This window comes from Hyperolius riggenbachi, chromosome 7, assembly GCF_040937935.1.
Source record: "Hyperolius riggenbachi isolate aHypRig1 chromosome 7, aHypRig1.pri, whole genome shotgun sequence".
Lineage (NCBI taxonomy): Eukaryota > Metazoa > Chordata > Amphibia > Anura > Hyperoliidae > Hyperolius > Hyperolius riggenbachi.
Window position 1 is genome coordinate 221,986,883 of NC_090652.1, and position 26,742 is coordinate 222,013,624.

General features: G+C 46.7%; 1 protein-coding gene across 3 annotated transcripts in view; it reads left to right on the forward strand.

The window, feature by feature from the left end:
• TRPM8 (transient receptor potential cation channel subfamily M member 8) overlaps positions 1-26,363 on the forward strand; it is a 145,464-nt gene extending 119,101 nt beyond the window's left edge. For 2 of the 3 annotated variants that reach the window (XM_068246968.1, XM_068246965.1), the window contains 4 exons: positions 1,178-1,274; positions 4,754-4,787; positions 5,125-5,200; positions 25,883-26,363. In XM_068246968.1, coding sequence (XP_068103069.1) covers positions 1,178-1,274; positions 4,754-4,787; positions 5,125-5,175 — 182 coding nt within the window. In that variant the 3' untranslated portion in view covers positions 5,176-5,200; positions 25,883-26,363. Of the gene's footprint in view, positions 1-1,177; positions 1,275-4,753; positions 4,788-5,124; positions 5,201-25,803; positions 25,857-25,882 lie in introns of those variants that run through there. The other variant, XM_068246966.1, reaches the window with a different exon arrangement.
• The last annotated feature ends 379 nt before the right edge of the window (positions 26,364-26,742 follow it).

Here is a 26,742-nt window from a genome sequence, read left to right on the forward strand (position 1 = left end):
GGCTGAACGTAATGCAAAGTAGGGATGGGGAAACCACTTGCAGGCTGAATTTGATGTCTCTGCGGGCCAGAGTTTTACATGTAGGAATTAGGCTGACAAAGTCTGAGTAGTATCAGGACAATTCATATATGATTTTTTAATGTACAAACTAGCAATGCCACCGATAGTTATGATCAATGAGATGCCAATAACCAATAAGACCAATCAGAATAACCTCCTGTCAGCTTTTATTGGTCCAAGTTCAAGCTGCATAACATTTACATGAAATTTGAGAAAAAATTATTTGCATCTCATTGATAATCCCTAGCAACAAGCATAAGGCTTATGAAGAGTTTTACATTTTTCTTGCCTCTTGGCAAATTTTTAAAACTCTTTCGCGCCAGACCCAATCCCCCCCCCCCCCCCCCCCCATTTCTTAGGAGGTAAAGTACCTGGGGGTTGATTAGCAGAACATATCTAATGAATTATCTCTACTATCTGTTTTATCTCATGATTTATCTCTCCGCACAGGGGGGTAACTACAGGGGAGCAGAAAGGGGGCCCATAGCTATAAGGTGGGCCCAACTACTACTTTTACTCCTCCAATGAAGGAGTCTCTCCTTCAGATCAGGTGTTTTTGTGGCTACACTTGTTGTGGGAGTGAAGATTATGATGATAGGCTAAGGGAAAGGGTGTGACTATTGGGGGGGGGGGGGGCATGTTCTGTAGTTATGCTCCGTCTCCCTATCACACATTATCTCTCCTTGGCCCTGATTCACTAAACAATGATAAAATTGCGGTGCTCAGACACCATTCGGCAACTTATGCTGTGTACACAATGCACATGTAGCTTCCGTAATGCACATTCTGCTATTTGCATAACTTATATTTTACTAGCAATGTGCCAGTTATTTACATAACACAAACTGCGCCAAGTGCGCAATGCATGTTATGTTGTTGGCATAGACAGTGGAACGTCTGTTGTTTAGTGGATCAGCCCCCTTATCTGTCTCAGGCCTCTGTGCATGTAGTGGCAACTACATGCGTTTCCAATTTTATTATACGATCCAATTGTCGATTTCGATTTAAAAAAGTACTGCATGCTGCTATGTTTTTTTAATCAGAATCGCATGTAGTGTTCAAGACGCCTCAGCTCATGTGTATCCTGAAAATGAAATATGATTCATCGTTTCTCTAGGTAGCAAGAAGGAAGACGTGGAGACCATGGCGTGGGAAGCTGTGATGAAAGAGAACTATCTGGTGAAAATGATCAGCCAGGCGCACAACAATTTGGAGTGAGTGTCCACTCAGTGATCAGTTATAGATCAGGCTGGGCCAGGAGGTTTATTTTAGCTTATTCATATGAGGCTGATGTGCTTGAACCTGTGGTCAGTTTATGTACAGTTTCGGCTTTGTGTATAGATATGGACAAATCTGATTAATCCAATTGTTTAACTATTTATGCCGCGCGGACGTGAGCTTCACATACCCAGCGGCAGCTGTTAGAGCCGCAGGGACGCACTAATCACGTCCCTGCAGTTTGGGGGTGTTTGCACGTGATCGTGCGGGCAGGTGCCCGTGATTGTAATGTTGCTAGTAGCAGGGAGGATTGGCTGCAGGGGACAATCCAAACATGTCCGCAGAGAATGAACACTGTTTTTGTTCAAAAACAGTGTTTATTCTTAAATTGAACCGCTGCGCTTCCTCCCACCGACGATTTCCGCCACCCAAACGTTAGATTTATGAACGGGAACTTTGCTCCCATTAATTAATATTCCCTCAGCCCACCTGTGATGCAGGCTTCCATTGAAACCTGCGTCACTTCCCTAGTAACAATGTAGAAAAACATTGTTTCTTATGTAGCGTACTTGTACGCTACATAGTATTTTTCTCAGCGGGGACATCTTGTGGCCAAATAGTAAAATTACATCTACAGACTTTAGGGAATAAAAAAAAAATAATATGTATGTCAAGACGGCAATATTATTATACATGTATGGGTTAAAAATTAGCAATGGATGTAAAACTGAAAAAATGTACCTTTATTTCCAAATAAAATATTTTCACCATACATTATACTAGGGATATAATTTTAACGTTGCAATAACCGGGACAAATGGGCAAATAAAATGTGTGGGTTTTAATTACGGTAGCATGTGGTATTTTAAAACTATAATGGCCGAAAACTGAGAAATAATGATTTTTTTCAATTTTTGTATTAATTATTCCCGTTAAAATGCATTTAGAATAAAATAATTCTTAACATAATGTACCACCCAAAGAAAGTCTAATTGGTGGCAGAAAAAACAAGGTATAGATCATTTCTTTGTGATAAGTAGTGATAAAGTTATTGGGGAATGAATGGGAGGAGCGCTGAAAGGGGAAAATTCCTCTCGTCCATAAGGTGAAAAATACCCGCGGGCTAAAATGGTAAATACCTCTATTTAAAGGAATACCAAGGTGAAAATAAACTGATGAGATAAACAATTGTATCTATCCTCCTTCTTCTAGATATCCCACAGTTTTATTTTATGTTTAAATCTACCTTTTAAGTTTTTACTGTTTCATTGTCTCTCCCTAATGACACATTCATTGAAGTATGCCAGAGCTAAAATCTACATACTATTAGGGGTCAATATTGACCCTATCCAAAGTACATAATTATATACTGTAGATATAATAATTTACTTTTGATACACACATTGAATGCAAAAATAGCAAAGTGTTTATGAAACATTTAAATGACATCAACAAATCTATAAATCTATAAAGTGCAACAACTGGTGCTGAATACAATGGAGTGACATACAGGTACATACGGTGCAAACTTATGTGCAAGGAGATATTACAATGGGCACAGGATACTGAGTTCCGAGGTCTGCAGAGCAGGGGAGGAACAAGAGTGTAAGAAATCCCTATGACAAGCTCCACATGTATTGCGGGCAGTACGTTCTGTTTCCTCAAGAGCTGGATATCAGTGAGGGTTATACTATTGTCTCCCAGGTCTGGACAAGGTCCCAACTGGACAGAAACTGTCACTTGCATTCCTGATCATTTACATTTTTCAGGCAGAGAAATAAAATAAGGAACACAACATAGTTATTTGTATGCTTATCACTTTACATACACGTCTACTTCATGTCACTTGTAACCTTGGTATTCCTTTAATTTAACTACTTGCTGACCGCTCCGTGCCAATTGGCGTGAACATTGCGGCAGCCCCAGGACCACTCCATGCCGATTGGCGTGAATGACTTTCAATAGGGCTAGCAGCCGATGCGCGCGTATCTCCGCTTGGAAGGCGGAGCGGCGATCGCCACTCGGAGACTGTTAGAGGGTGAAACTGCTGTCTAATTACCCTGTACAGTGCTGCGATCTAAGGCAGCGCTGTACTGGGGACAGCCGTGTGACAAGGCTGTCTTCCTGGTAGGCTCAGGGGTGATCTGCTGTCATAGGCTGCGCTGCGATCTAAGGCAGCGCTGTACTGGGGACAGCCGTGTGACATGGCTGTCTTCCTGGTAGGCTCAGGGGGGATCTGCTGTCATAGGCTGAAACCTATGACAGCCGATCACAGTGATTACATTGGCTCCCAGCGGCGGGTATGTGCGGTGATTCGTCGGCAGGCGGCGTTTTACCGTACCAGCAGTCTCTGGTCCTTAAGGGGACAGAGACTGTTGGTACGGAGGTGGTTAAAACTCCTTCTCCTATCTTAGAATCGTACCATATGATTTAAATAGGAGCTGGGAAGGGGCCCCAGCCAGTATTTCCCTGTGAGCACAGAGCTGATCACCTAACACCTGACCTCTTCCCTTTGCAGCTAAGAGGTTAAAACTCTGTGGCCAGCACTGCAGCAGCAGTGTTAAGTGGAACCTTATCTCCCTATCTCTTTTTAGTATATAAGAAAACCTTCTAAAATAGTTAATCGTATGTGTAGTACTAATAGGAAATAGAAAATTAGTAACACAGAACTGAATCTCGTATATTAATTTCAGTGTAAGGTCTGAATTTTTGAGGCTAGGAACAAACTAGGCAGAAACACTAGTGTTGGCGAAAATTATAGTGTTTTTGGCGCTTATGAAAGTCTATAGGCCACATCTAAAAATGCATTTATGTGTGTTTTACATTGTGCATTTTTGAAAATGCACAACTTGCTGCATTATTTTCAAAAACGCTTGAAAACGCACATAATGTATCTCAATGGAGACGCTGAGAAATGCATTTTTTTATAAATTTTTTGTAAAAAATTTATAAAAATACAAACGTGAAATGCACAAATAAAACATTTAAAGCACAAATGCAAAACTCAAACAAAAAAACGTATTATAAGATAGGAGGATTTTAAACAACAACAAGAGAAATTATCACCCACTGAGCGGTGTGGCTGTGACAGTTTGTGGGCATCGCCAAATAATATCTGTGAATTTAGCAAGGGTGTATCTCCCACAAGCTTTTGGACAAAGTCCCCTCTAAAGGCACGTACACACACCGGACTTTTTCAAACTACGGGTCGCTAGACCCGTCCGCAGGGAGGTCGTTCTGACGACAGTTGCACGTGAGTACAAGCTGTCATCAGACTGATAAGGCTGGTTTTGACTGATCCACTCGTGCAACGTGCAATTGTCGTCAGAACGACCGCCCCACGGGCGAGTCTGACAACTCGTGGTTTGAAAAAGTCCGGCCCCGTGTCTAGTTAACAAATCCACTTAAATACACTGGGAGGAGTGCAGCATATACTTCAGTGTATCAATGCCAGTTCTTTTTTTTTTCTTTACAGGGCAGAACAAAGATTCAAGCAAATGGAATCAAAGGTAAATTACGTTTGGTGTTACAATTGTATCATTTAATAGTGTTGATGTTCAAATCTGGGTTTCTTCATTCGGAAACACTAATAGTGCTGTACACCACACCTCAGCACCAAAGCTAGTGGAGAGGGACATGGGGTTTGTGTAACCAAGTCACGTGAAGTGCGACGTGGACCACAGCCCCGTGACCCTCTCCACTAGCTTTGATGCTAAAGTGTGGTGTACCGCATGATTCATTTTTCCAAATGAAGAAACGCAGATTCAAACACTAGCACTGAATGAAGTGTCAATAGTAGGTTTTGCTTTTCCATGTTACCTACATGTACACTATGTTTTTCCACAGCTTCACGACTTGAAAACGTTAATCAAAGATCTTAGTAACAAGATAAAGTAATGTCCTGTTCCTGGGGAGAAATATGGTAATGTAGTTTACAGTGGATTATAGTTTTCAATTCTAAGTTTTGCTTGTCTACAAATGTGGTGGCATTTCAGTTTATATCACCCTTTATTGCCTAATCCAAGGCACTTTTCATATGGTGTAACTTAAGGTGTAGAAATGACCCAGTGTTTTGCTTAAAATCTGATTAGTGACCATCAGTAACTTTTTACTTTTGTCTCATTAAAAGCGCCAGGTTAATTTCTGCACAGATCTTCCTCATAGTAATTTTAGTGATATTCTTCTATCGGCCTACCTTATCCTATCCATTCCTCGCACTAACCTCCCTCCATCTATAACATCAATAACAAACTCAGGTGTCTCCTGTGAGGAAACGCGGAAAAGCCGCCGTGTGTGCCAAGAGGCAGGCGGCTGACTCCGCGTCCTACGCGGCGGTTTGCTTGCGTCTGGTTGTGTGGTGGAACGCGGAAAAGCCGCCGCATGTCCTGACAGCAAAGCGGCTGTATGCATGCAGCAGCATCATGTGCTTGGTGTGGCTGGGTCTGTTAGTGCATCTAGGCAGATGGAGAGCTATGCTCGCGCGGGCCTGAATTCAGGTCCTTTATACCTGCAGAGGAAGTGTCAGCTGATCAGGAAGGTCAGCTGATTCCTGCAGGACTCATAATTGGCTGAATGGTTCGGGCGGGGGAGCAGAGTCCAGCAACTATATATTCTGCTGCTTAGTCAGTTGCTGGTTGCCTGTCGTTGCAATCACTTCGTGGTAGCACGCAGACCCTTAGTCAGATCCGAAAGTGTGCCGGGACCAGCTGGAGCTGTAATCCTACACTTAGCTAGATTCTGTTGATAGTCTAAAGTACTTGTTTGATTGTGATTATCTGTTATGACTTTCTGCCTGTCTGACTACACTGCCTCTGTCTTCTGATCCTGGACTTTGTTTGTCTGTGAGTTGCCGACTTGGCCTTCCCGACCCTGAGAACTATCTCTATCGCTAGGAGAAAGTTCATGCCTGTATGTGCTGGGCACCTGCTTCACAGGGCCAGCTCTGTATGTGCTGGGCACCTGCTCCATAGGGCCAGCTCTGTATCTGCTGGGCACCTGCTCACAGGGCCAGCGCTGTATTTGCTGGGCACCTGCTCCTCAGGGCCAGCGCTGTATTTGCTGGGCACCTGCTCCTCAGGGCCAGCACTGTATGTGCTGGGCACCTGCTCCTCAGGGCCAGCACTGTAAGTGCTGGGCACCTGCTCCACAGGGCCAGCTCTGTATTTACTGGGCACCTGCTCCCCAGGGCCAGCGCTGTATTTGCTGGGCACCTGCTCCACAGGGCCAGCTCTGTATTTACTGCCCCAGGGCCCATGCTGTATTCATTGGGAACCTGCTCCTCAGGTTCATCAAGCTTGTTACTATTCTTCTGTATTCTGATCTTGTACCTTGTCATTCTGATACCCTGTTGCCGAACCTCGGCTCGCTCTTAGACTCTGCATCTGACTCCTGATTCTGTACCCCGATATTTCTGTTACCCTGTTGCCGAACCCTGCTTGTTTATTAGTCTCTGCCTCTGCGTTCTGAATCTGTACTGTATCTGTCCGTGTGTTACGACCTGGCTTGCCTGACTTCGAGAACTGACCTTACTGTTAGAGGCAGTTCCCAGATCTATTAGTGACACTCTCGCCTAGGTGTCACTCACGTTCTGTCCTTCCTACGCTCCGCCTGACTCCTCCCCCGGGAGAGTCAAGGCCTTTGGAAGGAATCTGCATTGCTGCAGTACTTCATACTGTACGGCACTTGTTTCTGAGGCTTAGTGCTCGAGGTATTACTGTTGCACCAAGCACTTACACTACTCAGGTGTTCAGAGGTTAGCGTTATATCGGATTATCGGTGATACTGCAGATCATCGATGATCGGGTATATTCTGCATTCTCGGTGATACTGCAGTTCACTGGTAATCAGACCCTCTCTCTGCTACACCGATCGTGACAGGACGACATGCCCAAAAAAACATGGTGACACTTGATGAACGGATCGATGTGTTAACCGCTACTCTTAAGGAGGTTAAGAAAACGGTTGATACATTGCAGACTCAGGTTAACCAACTGACTGAGTCAATTAAGTGTATTTTAAACTCTGTTGCACCAGTGTCACCCCCCTCTGTAATTCAATCTAGAGTACACCCACCTGGGAAATTCGTAGGGCACCACTCTAGGTTATCTGAATCAGAGAGGACGCGAAGACGCCTAGAGGGTCTTTGCTTCTATTGCGGACAACATGACCATTGGGTACGAAATTGCAGGAAAAAGTCAAGAAAATTTTTTTGGGGGATGGTGAGAGGCCCGAGTTCTAAGGAGTCTGCTGCGCCATCCCTGGGAAATACGAGTTCTGGTGCTAGTTCAGATCCCGGCCTCCAGAAAGCATGTGTTGGTGTAACTAAACTTATGGTGGGAAATCTGTCGCTTAAATATCACCCCGATTTAGATGTCTCCCGTCCGTCTGATAAATCTTTTCCATGTTCACAGTGTAAACAGGATTTTGTATATTATGCAGATCTCCTCAATCATAGAAAGTCCCACATACATCCTGCACCACCTATTATTCCTGAGGAATTGCATTCTGGTGAGAACTCGTATAGGGGAAGTGCGACCTCACTGGGATCAGAGATTAGTTTTGAGGAACAACAGATAGAGAGCTACTATGCGGATAACATTTCCGAACTTTATGAGAGTGATGGCTCTATCTATAGTCATGAATCTGCTGTGCAAGGGTCAAGCTTGCTTATTGCAGCAAATCGAGTTCAGGAGTCTGAAACCGTACAGTCTTCAGCTCCATCATCTGACCAGATTCTAAGTAACAAGAAACCACATTCATGTCCTGAGCATAATTTAGATCTTGTCAACCATAGTAGGCCCCACTTTAAGGGATACATATATTCGTGTTCTGAGTGTGGGGACTCTTTTGTACCTGAGGGCAGTGGTGCTCAAATACCCCTTTTCAAAATTCGAGTTTGGTCAAATTCGAGTTTGGTCAGTCGAATATTCGAGTCGAATAAATTTTACTATTCGATTCGACCTCGGACTTCGAGCTCACTATTCGAGTCGGTATTCAAGCTCATTATTCGAGCTGACTATTCGAATTGGCCTTAAATAGCTTCCTACACTTGTTTTGAGGGTGAATGATGCAAGAAACATCTTTTTTTCCAAGTAACAACAGCAAGTGATTATGTGGGGATGTTCCTTTAAAAAAAAAAAGGTGAAAAGAGAAGTTGTGTCCAGAATTTTGTTCAGTACTGTATATACTTCTTCTTCTTCTTCTTCTTCTTTATCTTCTATATCTTCTTCTTCTATATCTTCTTCTTCTATATCTTCTTCTTCTTCTTTTATATTGTCTTCTTCTTCTTCTTCATCTTCTTCATCTTCTTCATCATCATCTTCTTCTTCTTCATCTTCTTCGTCTTCATCTTCTTCATCTTCTTCTTCTTCATCTTCTTCTTCTTCATCTTCTTCATCTTCTTCTTCATCTTCTTCATCTTCTTCTTCATCTTCTTCATCTTCTTCTTCATCTTCTTCATCTTCTTCATCTTCTTCTTCTTCTTCTTCTTCTTCATCTTCTTCTTCTTCTCCTTCTTCATCTTCTTCTTCTTCTTCATCTTCTTCTTCTTCATCTTCTTCATCTTCTTCATCTTCTTCTTCATCTTCTTCTTCATCTTCTTCATCTTCTTCATCTTCTTCTTCATCTTCTTCATCTTCTTCATCTTCTTCTTCTTCATCTTCATCTTCTTCTCCTTCTTCTTCTTCTTCTTCTTCTTCTTCTTCTTCATCTTCTTCTTCTTCATCTTCTTCATCTTCTTCTATATCGTCTTCTTCTTCACTTATTTCTCTTTTCAATTTTTTTTTTAAAGAAATGCAGCCATTTTTGAGCGTAACAAATAGCTGGTGGCGCACGCATGTTGGAAGCGCCATTGTATGTGCTCCCTGGCAGTGGAAACACACAGACAGCAGGAGGTAAATTCAGCAGCAGGAGGAGGAGGATGAGTGTGTGGCAGCAGGCAGTCAATGAGGCAGGCAGCGTGACATAATAGCCCTGGTACCTAGCGGTGATACCAGGGCTGTAAATAAACACAGCAGGCAGGAGGTCCCAGACAGCGGTCGTGCAGCCCACATCGTGTCCAATACACAACTGGGACAACACAGTTTTCAACCCGGGCACCTCAGAAAAATTAAACCTTTTTTTTGTAATGGTTTTGTAGTTTTGGTTTTACAACCAATTACACAGATATAGCTATTTTTTGACGTAATAGCTGGTGGCAGAGTGGCAGCAGAAGGTAAATCTGTGTACCCTGGCGTTGGGAAACACAGACAGACAGCAGCAGCAGGAGGAATGGAGGAGTAATTATGTGAGCAGCTATTGTTTGACGTAATAGCTGGTGGCAGAGTGGCAGCAGAAGCTAATTCTGTGTACCCTGGCAGTGGGAAACACAGACAGACAGCAGCATCAGCAGGAGGAATGGAGGAGTAGTGTGAGTGTGGCAGCAGGTAGGCAGCGTGACATAATAATCCTGGTACCTAGCGGTGATACCAGGCCGTAAATAAACACAACAGGAGGTCCCAGACAGCGGTCGTGCAGCCCACATCGTGTCCAATACACAACTGGGACAACACAGTTTTCAACCCGGGCACCTCAGAAAAATTAAACCTTTTTTTTGTAAGGGTTTTGTAGTTTTGGTTTTACAACCAATTACACAGATATAGCTATTTTTTGACGTAATAGCTGGTGGCAGAGTGGCAGCAGAAGGTAAATCTGTGTACCCTGGCGTTGGGAAACACAGACAGACAGCAGCAGCAGGAGGAATGGAGGAGTAATTATGTGAGCAGCTATTGTTTGACGTAATAGCTGGTGGCAGAGTGGCAGCAGAAGCTAATTCTGTGTACCCTGGCAGTGGGAAACACAGACAGACAGCAGCATCAGCAGGAGGAATGGAGGAGTAGTGTGAGTGTGGCAGCAGGTAGGCAGCGTGACATAATAGCCCTGGTACCTAGCGGTGATACCAGGCCGTAAATAAACACAACAGGAGGTCCCAGACAGCGGTCGTGCAGCCCACATCGTGTCCAATACACAACTGGGACAACACAGTTTTCAACCCGGGCACCTCAGAAAAATTAAACCTTTTTTTTTTTTTGGTTTTTTTTGTTTTGTTTTTACAACCAATTACACAGATATAGCTATTTTTTGACGTAATAGCTGGTGGCAGAGTGGCAGCAGAATGTAATTCTGTGTACCCTGGCAGTGGGAAACACAGACCGACAGCAGCAGCAGCAGGAGGAATGGAGGAGTAATGTGAGCAGCTATTGTTTGACGTAATAGCTGGTGGCAGTGTGGCAGCAGAAGGTAATTCTGTGTACCCTGGCAGTGGGAAACACAGACAGACAGCAGCAGCAGGAGGAATGGAGGAGTAGTGTGAGTGTGGCAGCAGGCAGGCAGCGTGACATAATAGCCCTGGTACCTAGCGGTGATACCAGGCCGTAAATGAACACAACAGGAGGTCCCAGACAGCGGTCGTGCAGCCCACATCGTGTCCAATACACAACTGGGACAACACAGTTTTCAACCCGGGCACCTCAGAAAAATTAAACCTTTTTTTTTATGGTTTTTTGGTTTTGTTTGTAAAACAAATTACACAGATATATAGCTATTGTTTGACGTAATAGCTGGTGGCAGAGTGGCAGCAGAAGGTAAATCTGTGTACCCTGGCAGTGGGAAACACAGACAGACAGCAGAAGGGCAGTACACAGCAGCCCACTGTAGGTGTAAAATGTGTGGCTGCAGGCGACGTAATAGTCAAAGTGAACCAGGCTGGCTTAGTGAGCAGGAGCCAGGAGGTGGTAAAGGGTGGTAAGGCACATTAACGATGGTTCTTAGCCAGTTCATGTCCCCCTCTCGCCGACAACAGGGGCCAGGAACTCGCCTTCCACCCACGCCTGGTTCATCTTGAGAAACGTCAGTCTGTCCACAGACTTGTGAGACAGACGTGAGCGTTTCTCGGTGACCACACCACCAGCTGCACTGAAGCAGCGCTCGGACAGCACGCTGGAAGGGGGGCAGGACAGCACTTCCAGGGCGTACTGCGCCAGCTCGCTCCAGATCTCCAGGCGCTTGACCCAATACTCATGGGATCAACAGGGGCATCGCTGTCAAGCCCGCTGTAGGACCCCATGTAGTCAGCCACCATGCGGGTCAGGCGCTGGCTGTGACCGGAGGAGGATGCTGCTGCATGCACCTCCTCTCTAGTCACTGCTGCCGGAGCCTCTACAGTCCTGTAGAGCTCGTGGCTGAGAGACAGCAGGTCTGTGGGGCGCTTGCTGCTGGATGCAGGCACCTGCTGCTGCCTCTGTGCTGGCTGCTGGACAGTGGGGGTGGAAGGCTGGGGGAAGGCTTCCTCCAAGCGCTCAACAAGGGCCTGCTGCAAGCTCCTTATTTGTTGCGCTGGGTCTCCTCCTGCAGGCGGCAGGAACTGGCTCAACTTCCCCTTGAGGCGTGGGTCCAACATCATGCTGATCCAGATGTCCTCCCTCTGCTTCATCTGGATCACCCTGGGGTCCCTGCGCAGGCACGTCAGCATGTGCGCTGCCATTGGGAAGAGGCGGGCCACGTCTGCTGGCACATCGACGGCAGTGCTGCTGTCCTCATCCTCCTCCTCTGCCTCGTCAGCCTCATCCTCTCTCCACCCCCGCACCAACTCAGCTGCACTGTGCTGCTCCCCCTCATCAGCAGCAAGGTCAGGGACCTCCACCAAGTCCTCCTCCTCCTCCCCCTCAGAGGTGGACTGTGCAGCTGCTTGCCGCTCCTGCTGGTCCAAGGCTGCCGCTCCCTGTTCCAGCAAAGCATCGAGGGCCCTGTTCAGCAGACAAACCAGGGGCACCCACTCGCAGACCATAGCATGGTCCCTGCTCACCATGTTAGTGGCCTGCAGAAAGGGAGCCAGCACTAAGCACACCTGCTGCATGTGCCTCCAGTCATCATCAGGGACGATGGACGGGATGTTGCTGGTCTTGTCCCTTCTCTGAGCGGCGGAAACAGTGGCCAGGGCAAGGTACTGGTTGACAGCGTGCTTCTGTTCAACCAGATGCTCCAACATCGCCAGGGTGGAGTTCCAGCGAGTCGGAACGTCAAGGATCAGCCGATGGCGTGGCAGATCCAGCTCCTTTTGCACGTCTTCCAGGCTCGCACAGGCTGCAGCCGAGCCCCGGAAGTGACGCACAACGTTCCTTGCCGTTTCCAGCAGTTCGCCCATCCCCTGGTAGGTGCGCAAGAACTTCTGCACCACCAGGTTCAGCACGTGGGCAAGACAGGGGATGTGGGTCAGGTTTCCCCTGTCTATTGCGGCAACCAGATTGGCCCCATTGTCGGCCACCACCTCTCCGACTCTGAGGCCTCTGGGGGTCAGCCAAATCCTCTCCTGCTCCTGGAGTTTGGCCAACACATGGGTTGCCGTCAGCTTGGTCTTCCCAAGGCTGACCAAGTGCAGCAGCGCTTGTCAGTGGCGGGCCTTCACGCTGCTGCTGAGGCGGGGGGTTTGGCCAGGTGTGCCGGAGGATGGCAGAGGATCGGAGGAACCTGCTGCAGTTCCCCTGACCCTGCGGGGTGGCACCTGGGTGGGTCTGTGTTGCTGCTGCTGCTGTGCCCGCTGCTGCTCTCCCATCCTCACCCCCTTCCACCAAGCTGACCCAGTGGACAGTGAAGGACAGGTAGCGGCCTGTCCCGAAGCGGCTGCTCCAGGAGTCCATGGTGACGTGGACCCTTTCACCAACCGCGTGCTCCAGCCCTCGCTCCACATTGGCCATCACAAAGTGGTGCAGTGCAGGAATGGCCTTGCGGGCAAAGAAGTGTCTGCTGGGGAGCTGCCAGTCTGGGGCTGCGCAAGCAAGCAGCGCACGAATGTCGCTCCCCTCCTGCACGAGCGTGTACGGCAGGAGTTGGGAGCACATGGCCCGTGCCAGCAAGCCGTTCAGCTGCCGCACGCGACGGCTGCTGGGAGGCAGAGCCCTAACCACCCCCTGGAAGGACTCGCTCAAAAGGCTCTGGCGTGGCCTTTTGCTGGCACGGGAATCAGCAGACACAGCGGAGGAGGCCACTGAGGACTGGCTGCCAGAACAGGCCTCAGTGTCGGCGGCAGGAGTTGCAGAGGGGGGAGGAGCAGTGCGTTTCCGCACTCCTGCTGGTGCTGCTGGAGGAGCAGGAGGGCGGGTGGCTGCTGTTGCTGCTGCTGCTGCAGCTGAAGGCTGTGCAGTGATGGGTGTGGTTCCACTGCCAGCACCAGATGCCTTCAGCCTCTGGAACTCCTCATGCTGGTGGAAATGTTTCGCAGCAAGGTGGTTGATGAGCGAGTTGGTGCTGAACTTTAAGGGGTCTGCACCTCTGCTCAACTTCCGCTGACAGTGGTTGCAAGTGACGTACTTGCTGTACACAGTGGGCATGATGAAAAATCGCCAGATTGGTGACAGAAACATCCCCCTACGGCATGGAAGCGCTGCTGCCGCCTGTCTCCCTGTGGTGGTTGGGGGGGGGGGCTTGGGTGCGGCTGGTGGTGGTACTGGCAGATGCTGCTGCTGCTGCTGCTGAGCCTGAGACACCAGCAGGCTGTGGGACCTGCCTACTGCTGCCAATGCTTGCAATGATGCGCCTCCTTGCAAGGCCCACAAGCGCATCCTCCTCCTCCTCCTCAGAGCTGCTGAGGACGACATCCCCTGGAGGTGGTGGCACCCAGTCTCTGTCTGTCACCGGGTCATCATCATCCTCCCCCTCCTGAAACATGCCCTGCTGGGATGATGACCCCCCAAACTCCTCTCCTGATGCATGGATGGGCTGCTTGACTGTCGCCACAGTCTTGCTGTCCAATCCCTCATCCCCCAAAGTGCCCATCAGCATCTCCTCCTCCAAATCGCCAACAACAGCAGACAATACCCTGATGGTGCCTGGGGTAAAAATACTGCTGAGTGACAGGTCGCCAACTTGTGACGGTGAACTGGCCTCCTCCCCAGACCCTGCTGGGCGGCTGCTGCGAACAGGGGTGGTGGTGGTGGTGGTGAGGGTGGAGGCCTCGGATGCAGAGCTGATGGCGGGCTGCTCATCCATCCGTCATGAGTTGCACCACAGTGTCTGCATGCTTTTCCTCAATGGGACGTTTCCGACCCGGCTGGAGGAAAATCGGAGCAGGTGCTACACGCTGCTGCTGCTGTGTCTCTGCAGCGTGAGTTGCAGATGCTCCTGCTGGGCGGCGCCCAAGGCGTCCACGGCCAGTGGCTATGGGAGGAATGTTAGCCACTGACGCTGCTGCTGCGGAACTGTGCATGGTGGCGCGGCCGCGGCCTGCCACAATGCTGCTCCCTCTCCTCCTGATTCCCTTGCTGCCCTTCCCCTTGCCCAAACCGCGCTGGCTGCCACTTCCAGACATCTTCGATGTTTTGGGCGTAAAGACAAAAGTTTTTTAAAAGGGCGGGTTAAAAGTGGGGTACTTTAATGGAGTGGGTTGGTGGGTGAGGTGACTGAGTGAGTGTCCCTAGTACAGTAAGTAAGTAGTAACAGTCAGGAAGTACAACTAGAAGTTACAATAATCAGTAGTAATCACAAGGAAATTTAGTGTGTGTACACTACAGACAGTGAGTGCACACACACACGCAGGAGCTAGCCTATGAACAGTGACTGAGTGTCCTAGTACAGTAAGAGTAGGTAGTAACAGTAAGTACAACTAATTACAATAATCAATCAGTAATCAGAACTTCAGAAGGAAATAGAGTGTGTTGTACACAGACAGTGAGTGCACACACGCAGGAGCTAGTAGCCTATGAACAGTGACTGAGTGTCCTAGACTCCTATAGTACAGTAAGAGTAAGTAGTAACAGTAAGTACAACTAATTACAATAATCAATCAGTAATCAGAAGGAAATAGAGTGTGTGTGTACAGTACACAGACAGTGAGTGCACACACGCAGGAGCTAGTAGCCTATGAACAGTGACTGAGTGTCCTAGACTCCTATAGTACAGTAAGAGTAAGTAGTAACAGTAAGTACAACTAATTACAATAATCAATCAGTAATCAGAAGGAAATAGAGTGTGTGTGTACAGTACACAGACAGTGAGTGCACACACGCAGGAGCTAGTAGCCTATGAACAGTGACTGAGTGTCCTAGACTCCTATAGTACAGTAAGAGTAAGTAGTAACAGTAAGTACAACTAATTACAATAATCAATCAGTAATCAGAAGGAAATAGAGTGTGTGTGTACACTACAGTACACAGACAGTGAGTGAGTGCACACACGCAGGAGCTAGTAGCCTATGAACAGTGACTGAGTGTCCTAGACTCCTATAGTACAGTAAGAGTAAGTAGTAACAGTAAGTACAACTAATTACAATAATCAATCAGTAATCAGAAGGAAATAGAGTGTGTGTGTACACTACAGTACACAGACAGTGAGTGAGTGCACACACGCAGGAGCTAGTAGCCTATGAACAGTGACTGAGTGTCCTAGACTCCTAGTACAGTAAGAGTAAGTAGTAACAGTAAGTACAACTAATTACAATAATCAATCAGTAATCAGGAAATAGAGTGTGTGTGTACACTACAGTACACAGACAGTGAGTGAGTGCACACACGCAGGAGCTAGTAGCCTATGAACAGTGACTGAGTGTCCTAGACTCCTAGTACAGTAAGAGTAAGTAGTAACAGTAAGTACAACTAATTACAATAATCAATCAGTAATCAGAAGGAAATAGAGTGTGTGTGTACAAGACAGTGAGTGCACACACGCAGGAGCTAGTAGCCTTAGCCTTAGCCTATGAACAGTGACAGTGAGTGTCCTAGTACAGTATAACTACAATACTAAATACAGAATCAATCAGTAGTAAAGGACAGCAGAAATACTGGTATAGATGAGAGAAATATACTAACACAGGACAGGAGAGAACAGCTGCCCACACAGGCAGGCCCTGAGGCCTAAAGCTGTAAGCTTGCCTGCAGCAGCTGTCTCTGTCTATGTAACACAAAAGCTACTAACTAAAATACAATGTCTATCTAACTAACAACAATATAGGTGTGTATAGGAGGTGTATGTGAGCAAAACCGCTAGGTAAATGACCACAATAGAGCTCTTGCTAAGCCAAAGCACAAAGGAGCAACTCTCTCTCTATGCAAGTCTCAGGCAAGGACGGAGAAACCTAACATGGCGGCCGCTATTTATAGGGTAGGGGCTGGCCAGGGTCCCCCTCTGTGATTGGCTGCCGTCAGAGGGCCTGGGAGCCCTCTGATTGGCTCTAAGGACATCAATCTGGGCTATGACGCTATTCGAGCTCGGTACCCGAGCTCGAATAGCGCCGTTTGCTCGAATAGCTCGAATAGTGAATGGGCTATTCGCGTTTACTCGAATAGCCCATTCGAACAGCTGCAGCTATTCGGAGCTCGAATACCGAGCTCGAATAGCTGAAAAAGAGCTCGAATATTCGAGCTACTCGAATATTCGAGCTCTGCTGAGCACCACTGCCTGAGGGACAACCTGTGACTAATGGGAAATCTCACACAGGTGAGAAATTATACGTGTGTCCTGTATGTGAGGAGAAACTTCTCAGTCATGGGAAGTCTCACATTGATGAGAAATCATATTCATGTTCTGAGTGTGGGGACTCTTTCGTACCTGAACTGCGACCTGTTGCTCATGGGAAATCTCACACTGGTGAGAAGTTGTACTGGTGTTCTGTATGTGAGGAAGAACTTCTCAGTCATGGGAAGTCTCACACTGATGGGAAATTACATTAATGTTCTGAGTGTGGGAAATGTTTTAAACATAACACAAATCTTGTCAATCGTAGAAACTCACACTGCGGGGGATAGCTTTATTCATCCCCCTGAGTGTGTAAGATGTTTTGTAAATAACACTGAACTTCTCAGTCATTGGAAGTCTCACACCGATGAGAAAATGTATTCATGTTCTGAGTGTGGGAAATGTTTTTTGTCACTCATGAGAGATCTCGCACCTGTGAGAGCTTGTATTTATGTTCGGAATGCGAGACATTTAGTGACTGTTACATTTATACCTTGTTCCAAAATACTGAATCTGACATAGGACGGTCCTCGATTTTGGTATCTGATCAGGTGAAGATGAGATGAGGACGTGGCTATCATTGTCTCCTGGGGCGTGTCCGGAGTCCACGCCTCAGGGGGGGGGGGTACTGTGAGGAAACGCGGAAAAGCCGCCGCGTGTGCCAAGAGGCAGGCGGCTGACTCCGCGTCCTACGCGGCGGTTTGCTTGCGTCTGGTTGTGTGGTGGAACGCGGAAAAGCCGCCGCATGTCCTGACAGCAAAGCGGCTGTTTGCATGCAGCAGCATGTGCTTGGTGTGGCTGGGTCTGTTAGTGCATCTAGGCAGATGGAGAGCTATGCTCGCGCGGGCCTGAATTCAGGACCTTTATACCTGCAGAGGAAGTGTCAGCTGATCAGGAAGGTCAGCTGATTCCTGCAGGACTCATGATTGGCTGAATGGTTCGGGCGGGGCAGCAGAGTCCAGCAACTATATATTCTGCTGCTTAGTCAGTTGCTGGTTGCCTGTCGTTGCAATCACTTCGTGGTAGCACGCAGACCCTTAGTCAGATCCGAAAGTGTGCCGGGACCAGCTGGAGCTGTAATCCTACACTTAGCTAGAATCTGTTGATAGTCTAAAGTACTAGTTTGATTGTGATTATCTGTTATGACTTTCTGCCTGTCTGACTACACTGCCTCTGTCTTCTGATCCTGTACTTTGTTTGTCTGTGAGTTGCCGACTTGGCCTTCCCGACCCTGAGAACTATCTCTATCGCTAGGAGATAGTTCATGCCTGTATGTGCTGGGCACCTGCTTCACAGGGCCAGCTCTGTATGTGCTGGGCACCTGCTCCATAGGGCCAGCTCTGTATCTGCTGGGCACCTGCTCACAGGGCCAGCGCTGTATTTGCTGGGCACCTGCTCCTCAGGGCCAGCGCTGTATTTGCTGGGCACCTGCTCCTCAGGGCCAGCACTGTATGTGCTGGGCACCTGCTCCTCAGGGCCAGCACTGTAAGTGCTGGGCACCTGCTCCACAGGGCCAGCTCTGTATTTACTGGGCACCTGCTCCCCAGGGCCAGCGCTGTATTTGCTGGGCACCTGCTCCACAGGGCCAGCTCTGTATTTACTGCCCCAGGGCCCATGCTGTATTCATTGGGAACCTGCTCCTCAGGTTCCTCAAGCTTGTTACTATTCTTCTGTATTCTGATCTTGTACCTTGTCATTCTGATACCCTGTTGCCGAACCTCGGCTCGCTCTTAGACTCTGCATCTGACTCCTGATTCTGTACCCCGATATTTCTGTTACCCTGTTGCCGAACCCTGCTTGTTTATTAGTCTCCGCCTCTGCGTTCTGAATCTGTACTGTATCTGTCCGTGTGTTACGACCTGGCTTGCCTGACTTCGAGAACTGACCTTACTGTTAGAGGCAGTTCCCAGATCTGTTAGTGACACTCTCGCCTAGGTGTCACTCACGTTCTGTCCTTCCTACGCTCCGCCTGACTCCTCCCCCGGGAGAGTCAAGGCCTTCGGAAGGAATCTGTATTGCTGCAGTACTTCATACTGTACGGCACTTGTTTCTGAGGCTTAGTGCTCGAGGTATTACTGTTGCACCAAGCACTTACACTACTCAGGTGTTCAGAGGTTAGCGTTATATCGGATTATCGGTGATACTGCAGATCATCGATGATCGGGTATATTCTGCATTCTCAGTGATACTGCAGTTCACCGGTAATCAGACCCTCTCTCTGCTACACCGATCGTGACATCTCCTGTGTCATTCTCCAGCTTCCCAGTGAATTCGGCCCCAGTTCTATCTTGGGCAGCAAAACTGCCATGGCCCGGCGAGTGATGCCAGTGCCCAGATCTGGTGTAGGTGATAAAACTAAATGGCCTTCAGGAGAGGTTCTGTGACACCCTAGTGGATGAGGGGGATGTATACAGCTTGGAGATTGCAATATCTGGGCCTCCCAACACCTTCTACGAAAGGGAATATATCAAAGTGAGGACAGGCACCACTTCAGAGTTTTCCTGTCCCTGCCACTACAGAGTTCGGCTACATAGTAGCCAAACTGCACCACCAACAGTGAACTCCAACACCCAACAGACAGTGAATAAGAAAATGACTAAGGTCACTGGGTACAGGTTAGAGAGGAGGAGAGACCTGCATTCTCTAAATACCTTGGATCCATGACATCAAACCAAACCTTTAATTTTGTATAAGAAAACCTAAACACAAAAGGTCTGAATTACTTAATTGAATTAAATTACTGAATTCATTGTAGAACTCAGTGGTCAGGTCAAAATCTTGCACCAAATAATTACTGGCTGTAGAGGGCTGTTTTATAATCATTGTTCCTGACAGGAAGTAGACATTAGCTGATGCCTGGAAAACATGCAGTTTCTGCACAATGTGGCCCGCTCTTGCAGTCTGGATCAGTGCACTGCACAGACCACAATAGTAACTGCGGCTATAGCTGTGGCCAGTGGACAATAGCCAGGAACAGGATAAGCTATCGGATGTGATCCTGTAGGTGTAGATTAGTGTTAGGAGTAGGTAGTAGGTAATTGTTAGGTTAAGATAGAGGTAGGTTTGTGTATTTAGGCTTAGGTAGCCATAGGTTAGCATAGATAAGGTGGGTTGATGTTAGGCTTAGATAGTGGTAGGTCAGTGTTAGGAATAGATAGGGGAAGGGTTATTGTGAGAGGAAATGTAGGTAAAGTGATAATAGAATATTGGAAAAATTACATATGGTATATTCTAATATTGTAACTACAGTGGGATGCGAAAGTTTATTGTCATGATTTTCCTGTATAAATTCTTGGTTGTTACAATAAAAAATGTCAGTTAAATATGTCATAGGAGACACACACAGTGATATTTGAGAAGTGAACTGAAGTTTATTGGATTTACAGAAAGTGTGCAATAATTTTTTAAATGAAATTAGGCATTTGGGCACTGTAATCATTTTATTGATTCCAAAACCTTTAGAACTAATTATTGGAACTCAAATTGGCTTGGTAAGCTCAGTGACCCCTGACCTACATACAGTGGTGTGAAAAACTATTTGCCCCTTCCTGATTTAGGCTTAAAGAGTGGAAATTTCTAGATCAACAAGTAGGGGAGTAAAGGATGGTTAAATAAAAATTCCACTTTTCTTGAGAAAAACTCAGTGTTTTCTGTTTGGCTTAATAAAGTGCAAAGACTTGTAACAAACATTATCTCAGCTTAACTACTTTGTATTTATAGCCTACCATATTTCGCGCCGTATAAGACGCTCCGGAATATAAGACGCACCTAGGTTTAGAGGGCAAAAACCTGTGGGAAAAAAAATAATACTAAACCTGGTGCGTCCATATTCCCAGAGCGCCTTGTACATGTTATCCCTCAGATGGTAGCCTCCTGTCCTGTGTCCCCCATGTATCCTCCATGTCTGCCCCATGTATCCTGTGTCCCCATGTCTCCCCCATGTGTCCGCATCTCTCCCCCATGTGTCCTCCTGTCACTTCCACCATGACTCCTCCTGTCTCTTATGTGCCCCCCAAGGTTCTCCTGTCACCCCCATGCATATTCCCGTCACCCCACCATGTCTCCTCCTGTCTCTTCCATCTCCCCCATGGTCCTCCTGTCACCCCCATCATGTCGCCTTCTGTCCCTTCTGTCTCCCCCACAGTCCTCCTGTCACCTCCATGTATCCTTCTGTCTCCCCCATGGTCCTTTTGTAACCCCCCACCATGTCACCTGCCATGTCTTAAGTCCCCGCTATGGTCCTTCTGCCTCCCGCATGTGTCCGCCCCCCCCCCCCCCGCTTGTTTCCACTACCTGCCCCTGTGTTGTCTGTCCCCCCGGGTGTTTCCGCCCCCTCCCCTTGTGTGGTCTGCCCCCCCCCGGGTGTTTAGCGGCAGCTGCTTACCTCTTCCATCATGCCCGCGTGGACTGCAGACCTCCGGCTTCTGTGTGCGGCTTCCTCTAGTGCCGGCTTCTAATGACGCGTCATTGTGACGCGTCATTAGAAGCCGGCGCTAGAGGAAGCCGCACACAGATGCCGGAGGTCTGCAGTCCACGCGGGCATGATGGAAGAGGTAAGCAGCTGCCGCTAAACACCCGGGGGGCCAGACCACACAAGGGGAGGTAGTGGAAACATGCGGGGGGGCGTGGACACATGCGGGGGGGCTGCGGACACATGCGGGAGGCAGAAGGACCATAGCGAGACTTAAGACACGGCAGGTGAAATGGTGGGGGGTTACAAAAGAGACAGAAGGAGGAGACAGGAGGAGGCACACAGGCAGGGAATCCCCGACATGGCGGCGGTTCGTATCGGCGGGTGTTCGGAAGTCGGGGATTCCCTGTCTTTGCCGTATAAGATGCATAAGATGCTATTCAAGGTTATAAGTAGCTTGCACATGTGAGCTACGTATCACCTGACCATCACATGAGGAAGGATTACCAACAAATCCGATTGCCTATGGCTGAGTGTAAGAGAGCATTACCCAGGCGACAGCCTGACCCATGCTCCCATATCCTGGGCGATGGGGAGAGAGGTTTTGTGCTGTGGTGCTGTCCTTCAGCACCCTGGCACTGCTGCCTTGCTTCCCGGGAGATTCACGCACATCCAACATCTGCCGCAAGAGCCAGCAAGCTTCCAACCACTTACCAACGTCCACCAGAGCATGACAGGCACTGCTGGCATTGTTGCCTCCTGGGTCACTGTGCTCCGTCCGTGTGACCTGCCATGACCGCTGCCATCCTCTTCTTACTAGGAGCTCCAGCAAAAGCACCTACGAATGTTCCTCTTGGGCTCCCCATGCGCCCAATAGGTGGCCCATTCTTAATGGAACTTGCTCTTCTCTCACAGAGCCCCCCTTATCATGGACCAAGTGGGCTAGTATGGCTAGAATGGAGGAGCCGCACACAGGTTCACTCAACCATCGTGGGTATACCAGCGTGCATGGGTGACAAGGGGTTAATCAAAGTTTAGAGGGGAGGGGCTTTGCCAATTTTTTTTACGGTGAATAAGAAAATTACTAAGGTCACTGGGTGCAGCTTAGAGAGGAGAGACCTGCATTCTCTAAATACCCTGGATCCATCATCACTGGAAGATTTCTGCTAAATTATTTTAAACATGCAATTTAGGTAGTCATGGGATTCTTTTTAAAAAGCTGACACACCTATTCAGCTGTGCCTTCTGTGTTTCATACTGGAGTACTACTTTTTTAGTTTATTTTTACTGCTGGCCGTAAAAAAGAAACAAGGAAAAAAAAACATATCTAAGCATGCCTCCACTGATCCTCAAGGATTCTGGGGGAAATGTATATTGGCCGAGAAGATTTTCCCTATTCTCTTTAGTGCTTATCCACAGCTGAAGAACATTGGCTAATCTTCACAGTTCCCTTTCTGCATAGAAGAGCAGGCAAGACTGGTGTCTGTTTCAATCTGATACTGTGTGGCACATCTGATTATCACTGCATTTCTATAGTCCGAGTCAGTGCAATATTTTCATTGTAACAGAAGAAGAAGAAACAACGGAGCGCTCCTTGGTGCATTAACTTTTTAATCTTGAAAAACACGCAACATAAATACACTTACAGTGTGTTGATGAAAAGTGCGCTTGTCAGGCCTGCGGGCGGTCCTTTCTCTGCTCCTGTGCCTGGCCGGGACAGCAGGAGCGGTGGTATCGGCGGGAGTGACACGCGGTGGGCGAAGCCTGGTGCGCTGGAGCCGTATGACGTCACGACGCGTTTCGGCGTAACCACGCCTTCATCAGGTCTGTAAGTGTATTTATGTTGCGTGTTTTTCAAGATTAAAAAGTTAATGCACCAAGGAGCGCTCCGTTGTTTCTTCTTCTTCTGTTACCTAGGATTACTGGCGCCACCCAGCTAAAAGGAGCAGCACACTTACACCTTCTTAGTACCAGCACAGCGCAGGTTACTTTCTACCTTTCAATATTTTCATTGTTACAATGCCATTTATGAAGTTTTGTATAAAGGTCTCATCTTTAAGGCTGTGCAAACATGGTAAAGGTAGCACAATCTATTGATTCCCTGGATGATCATTTAAATGTATTAACCGTTCTCATTTATGTATTTGTATGGCTTTTATGAGTATTGCATTATAGAGTACTTTGCTTCATGTACAGTATTTTGTCACTGGCGGTGCAGCAGACGGGGGCATCCCGATTCCCAAACCACCAGACAAGACTAAAGTCCAGCTATAGTCTAGGAAAGACTTCCCTGTATTGCATATTGCTATTACATTGCAGAGTGAGGAAAACTTTTCTGACCTCTGTCCTTAAAAGCTATGCTCTGCACTGCAGTAGCTATATGGAATAAATCAAGATTCTGTCCAAGTCTGTGGTTTAGTGCCAGTCCCCAGGCTTATTTGACTGTTTTGGATTACACTATGGGGCTAGTGGGTTCCACTTTTTTGTGGATAATCACTCCCTCGATATAGTGGTATTTTTAAGAGAACCCGAGGCAGATACTATATACATTATAGGACACAGAGGCATGTTCTCTGCCCAATGACATGCCTCTGTGTCCTTCTGGTGCCGCTGTCAGTCCCCCCAGGGCTCTGCTGTGCCCCCTCAAAAATAGCGGCCAGCTAGCGACAATCTGATTGTCGAAGAATTTAGATACCCAAAGCACTATACATTACCTGTCCGTGCGTACATGCAAAAAGGGCGTTGGGAAAAAAAGGGTGCGTGGGGTAAACGATAAGCGGTAAGAGAGTTTATAAAAATATTGTGTTGTATTTTATTTACAATAACGTTTTACAAATTAAGAAACATTTAATAATGTGTATGAAATCGCAAATTGTAAAAACGATAATCTTCCCTGTTTTAAAAGTGAAACTTATAATTACGTTTGTTAAAAAATGAAAATATATATGTATAATCGTTATAATTGTATAATATTGTGAATAACCTTCATTTATCATTTCTTTATGTAATAAAATCTGAAAATATTGTTTATAACAATGAAAAAAATATATAAGTACGTTCATAATAACTGTTGTAAAACATTAGTGAATATTACTAACATTTTACTACAACTAAACCTAACCTTAATCTCACACAGAGCCCTCCCTGTACCTATCCCTAACCCTTAGACCCCCTGGTGGTGCCTAACCCTAATACCCCCCTGGTGGTGCCTAACCCTAAGACTCCCCTGGTGGTGCCTAACCCTAAATCCCCCCAGGTGGTGCCTAACCCTAAATCTCCTCTGGTGGTGCCTAACCCTAAGACCCCCCTAACCCTAGGACCCCCCTTATGGTGCCTAACCCTAAATCCCCCCTGGAGGTGCCTAACCCTAAGACCCCCCCCCCTGGTGGTGCCTAACCCTAAATCCCCCCTGGTGGTGCCTAACCCTAAGACCCCCCTAACCCTAACCCTAGGACCCCCCTGGTGCCTAACCCTAAGACAACCCTGGTGGTGCCTAAGCCTAAGACCGGAGGGGGGTGGTACCTAACCCTAAATCTCCCCTGGTGGTGCCTAATCCTAAAACCACCCTAGTGATGCCTAACCCTATATCCCCGCTGGTGGTGCCTAATACTAACCCCCCCCCCCCTTAGTGATCACTTTATTGTGTGGATAATAATGTTTTACAAATAGTGACTGTAAAAAATATATTACAATGTACGTACTGATCGCTTTATTATGTGAACAATAATGTTTTACAAACAGTAAGGGATACAATTTTAAATAACATTTTAGTTAAATACGATAAATATATTTAGTATTTTTTTAAACGCTATTCGTCACTGGCGCATTTTGTAAATTTAAATAATCACAAGCGCAGTTTGAAAACATTCATAATCTCCGGGCACCATTTGAAAACGTTAATAATCTCCAGGGGCCCTTTTTTATTGTTCAGCGCCCATCAAACGATATTTATTATGGGAGTGAATAGCGGCGCCATTTTTGTTCACTTGCCTTATGCGCCCAAATTTCCTGCCACCCCTGTCCATGTCCGCCGCTAGCTCCAGGTGCCATCCTTTGTCAATACATGAACATCAGGTGGTTGCCAGCGTAACCTGGGTGCGTGCGTGACGTCACACATGCATCCACATGTATTGGGGCGAGGTGGCAGATGAGGCATCACAAGGACATTTCCGGATCGATTTCAGCATGCAATTGAACAGGAATCTGTCTGTGGTGTAAGGGCAGCCGACAGATCTCTCTCTAATCAGATTCGATTAGAGAGAGATTTGTCTCTTGGTCAAATCTGCCCAACATCACTAGATGTATGGCTACCTTTAGTCCTCTTTATCATGCATAATTTGCAATATCATACCTAACAAAAAGGCTCATAAAAAGTCCCAGATGCTTGCATCTATAAAAGTATATTTGGACAATAAAAGGTATTGCCTGCTACCCTTATTCTTTTTCTATTGGTAAATGTGGCCAGCAGGTTACCACATATTACACCTAGCATTTCATTGCTAGTATCCCTTAATTTTTAAATACTGAGAAATTATTTCATTATTCTTTGTGAACATGTATAAAGTTCTGAACTTCCATTATATATTTATGTTTTTATTATAGATAATTATATTTCATTTATTCTGTCATTTTAGAGTGTTGCTTCCTGTTCTAATCATGAAATTGTTACCTTTATACTCCTTACTCCCACCTTTTGCCTTGACCTCCCTCCAGAAACCCCAGGTGCACCATTCTCCAGGGGTCATCTTGAAGAGAGCTGAAGAGAGGATTTTTAGATGGTCACAACATCACCAGATGCTCTCGGGTCCTGCTGTCTGTTTATGGAATCTGAACATGACCTTATACCTTTTTTGTGCTTGTGAAGAACAGGATATCTTACTATTAATGAAGCACAGCAACGGGATTAAAATGAGAATTTGGTTCATTTGCAAAACAATTACAAGACTTGTTTAAAGGATACCTGAACTGACATAACATGAGACAAACTTTAGCGTTAAACAGTCCCAAGTCTACATAAAACTGGTTTGTGTTCCTTTTTTTATTCTTTCTCACTGTAAGAGTTAAACCTCTGAATTACAGTTTCTCTCCTGTTGGTTTTAGTTGGACTGTTGTAGCTCAATGTTAACTAATTACAAGCTATAATATTTTACATGACAGAGAGACCATTCTAAGTGAGGGGAATAAACAAAAAAAAGTCAATAATTTAAAGGGACTCCGAGCAGTGCAGAAACTATGGAAAGATGCATATCATTTTAAAGCTCTCTTTCTCCTCTTTCCAATGATATATAAACCGTCGCCCTACGCCTTTTAGTTTTTGCTATTTTCGCGATCGAAATTGCCGCAGTGTAATACAATCGCCCTGTGTAATACAATGTAACTATGGAAAGATGGATATCATTTTAAAGCTCTCTTTCTCCTCTTTCTGACAACACCTAAATTGTCACCCTACGCCTTTTAGTTTTCTCTATTTCCGTGATCAAAATTGCGGCCGCGGCAATTTCGATCGCGAAAATAGCAAAAACTAAAAGGCGTAGGTTTATATATCACTGGAAAGAGGAGAAAGAGAGCTTAAA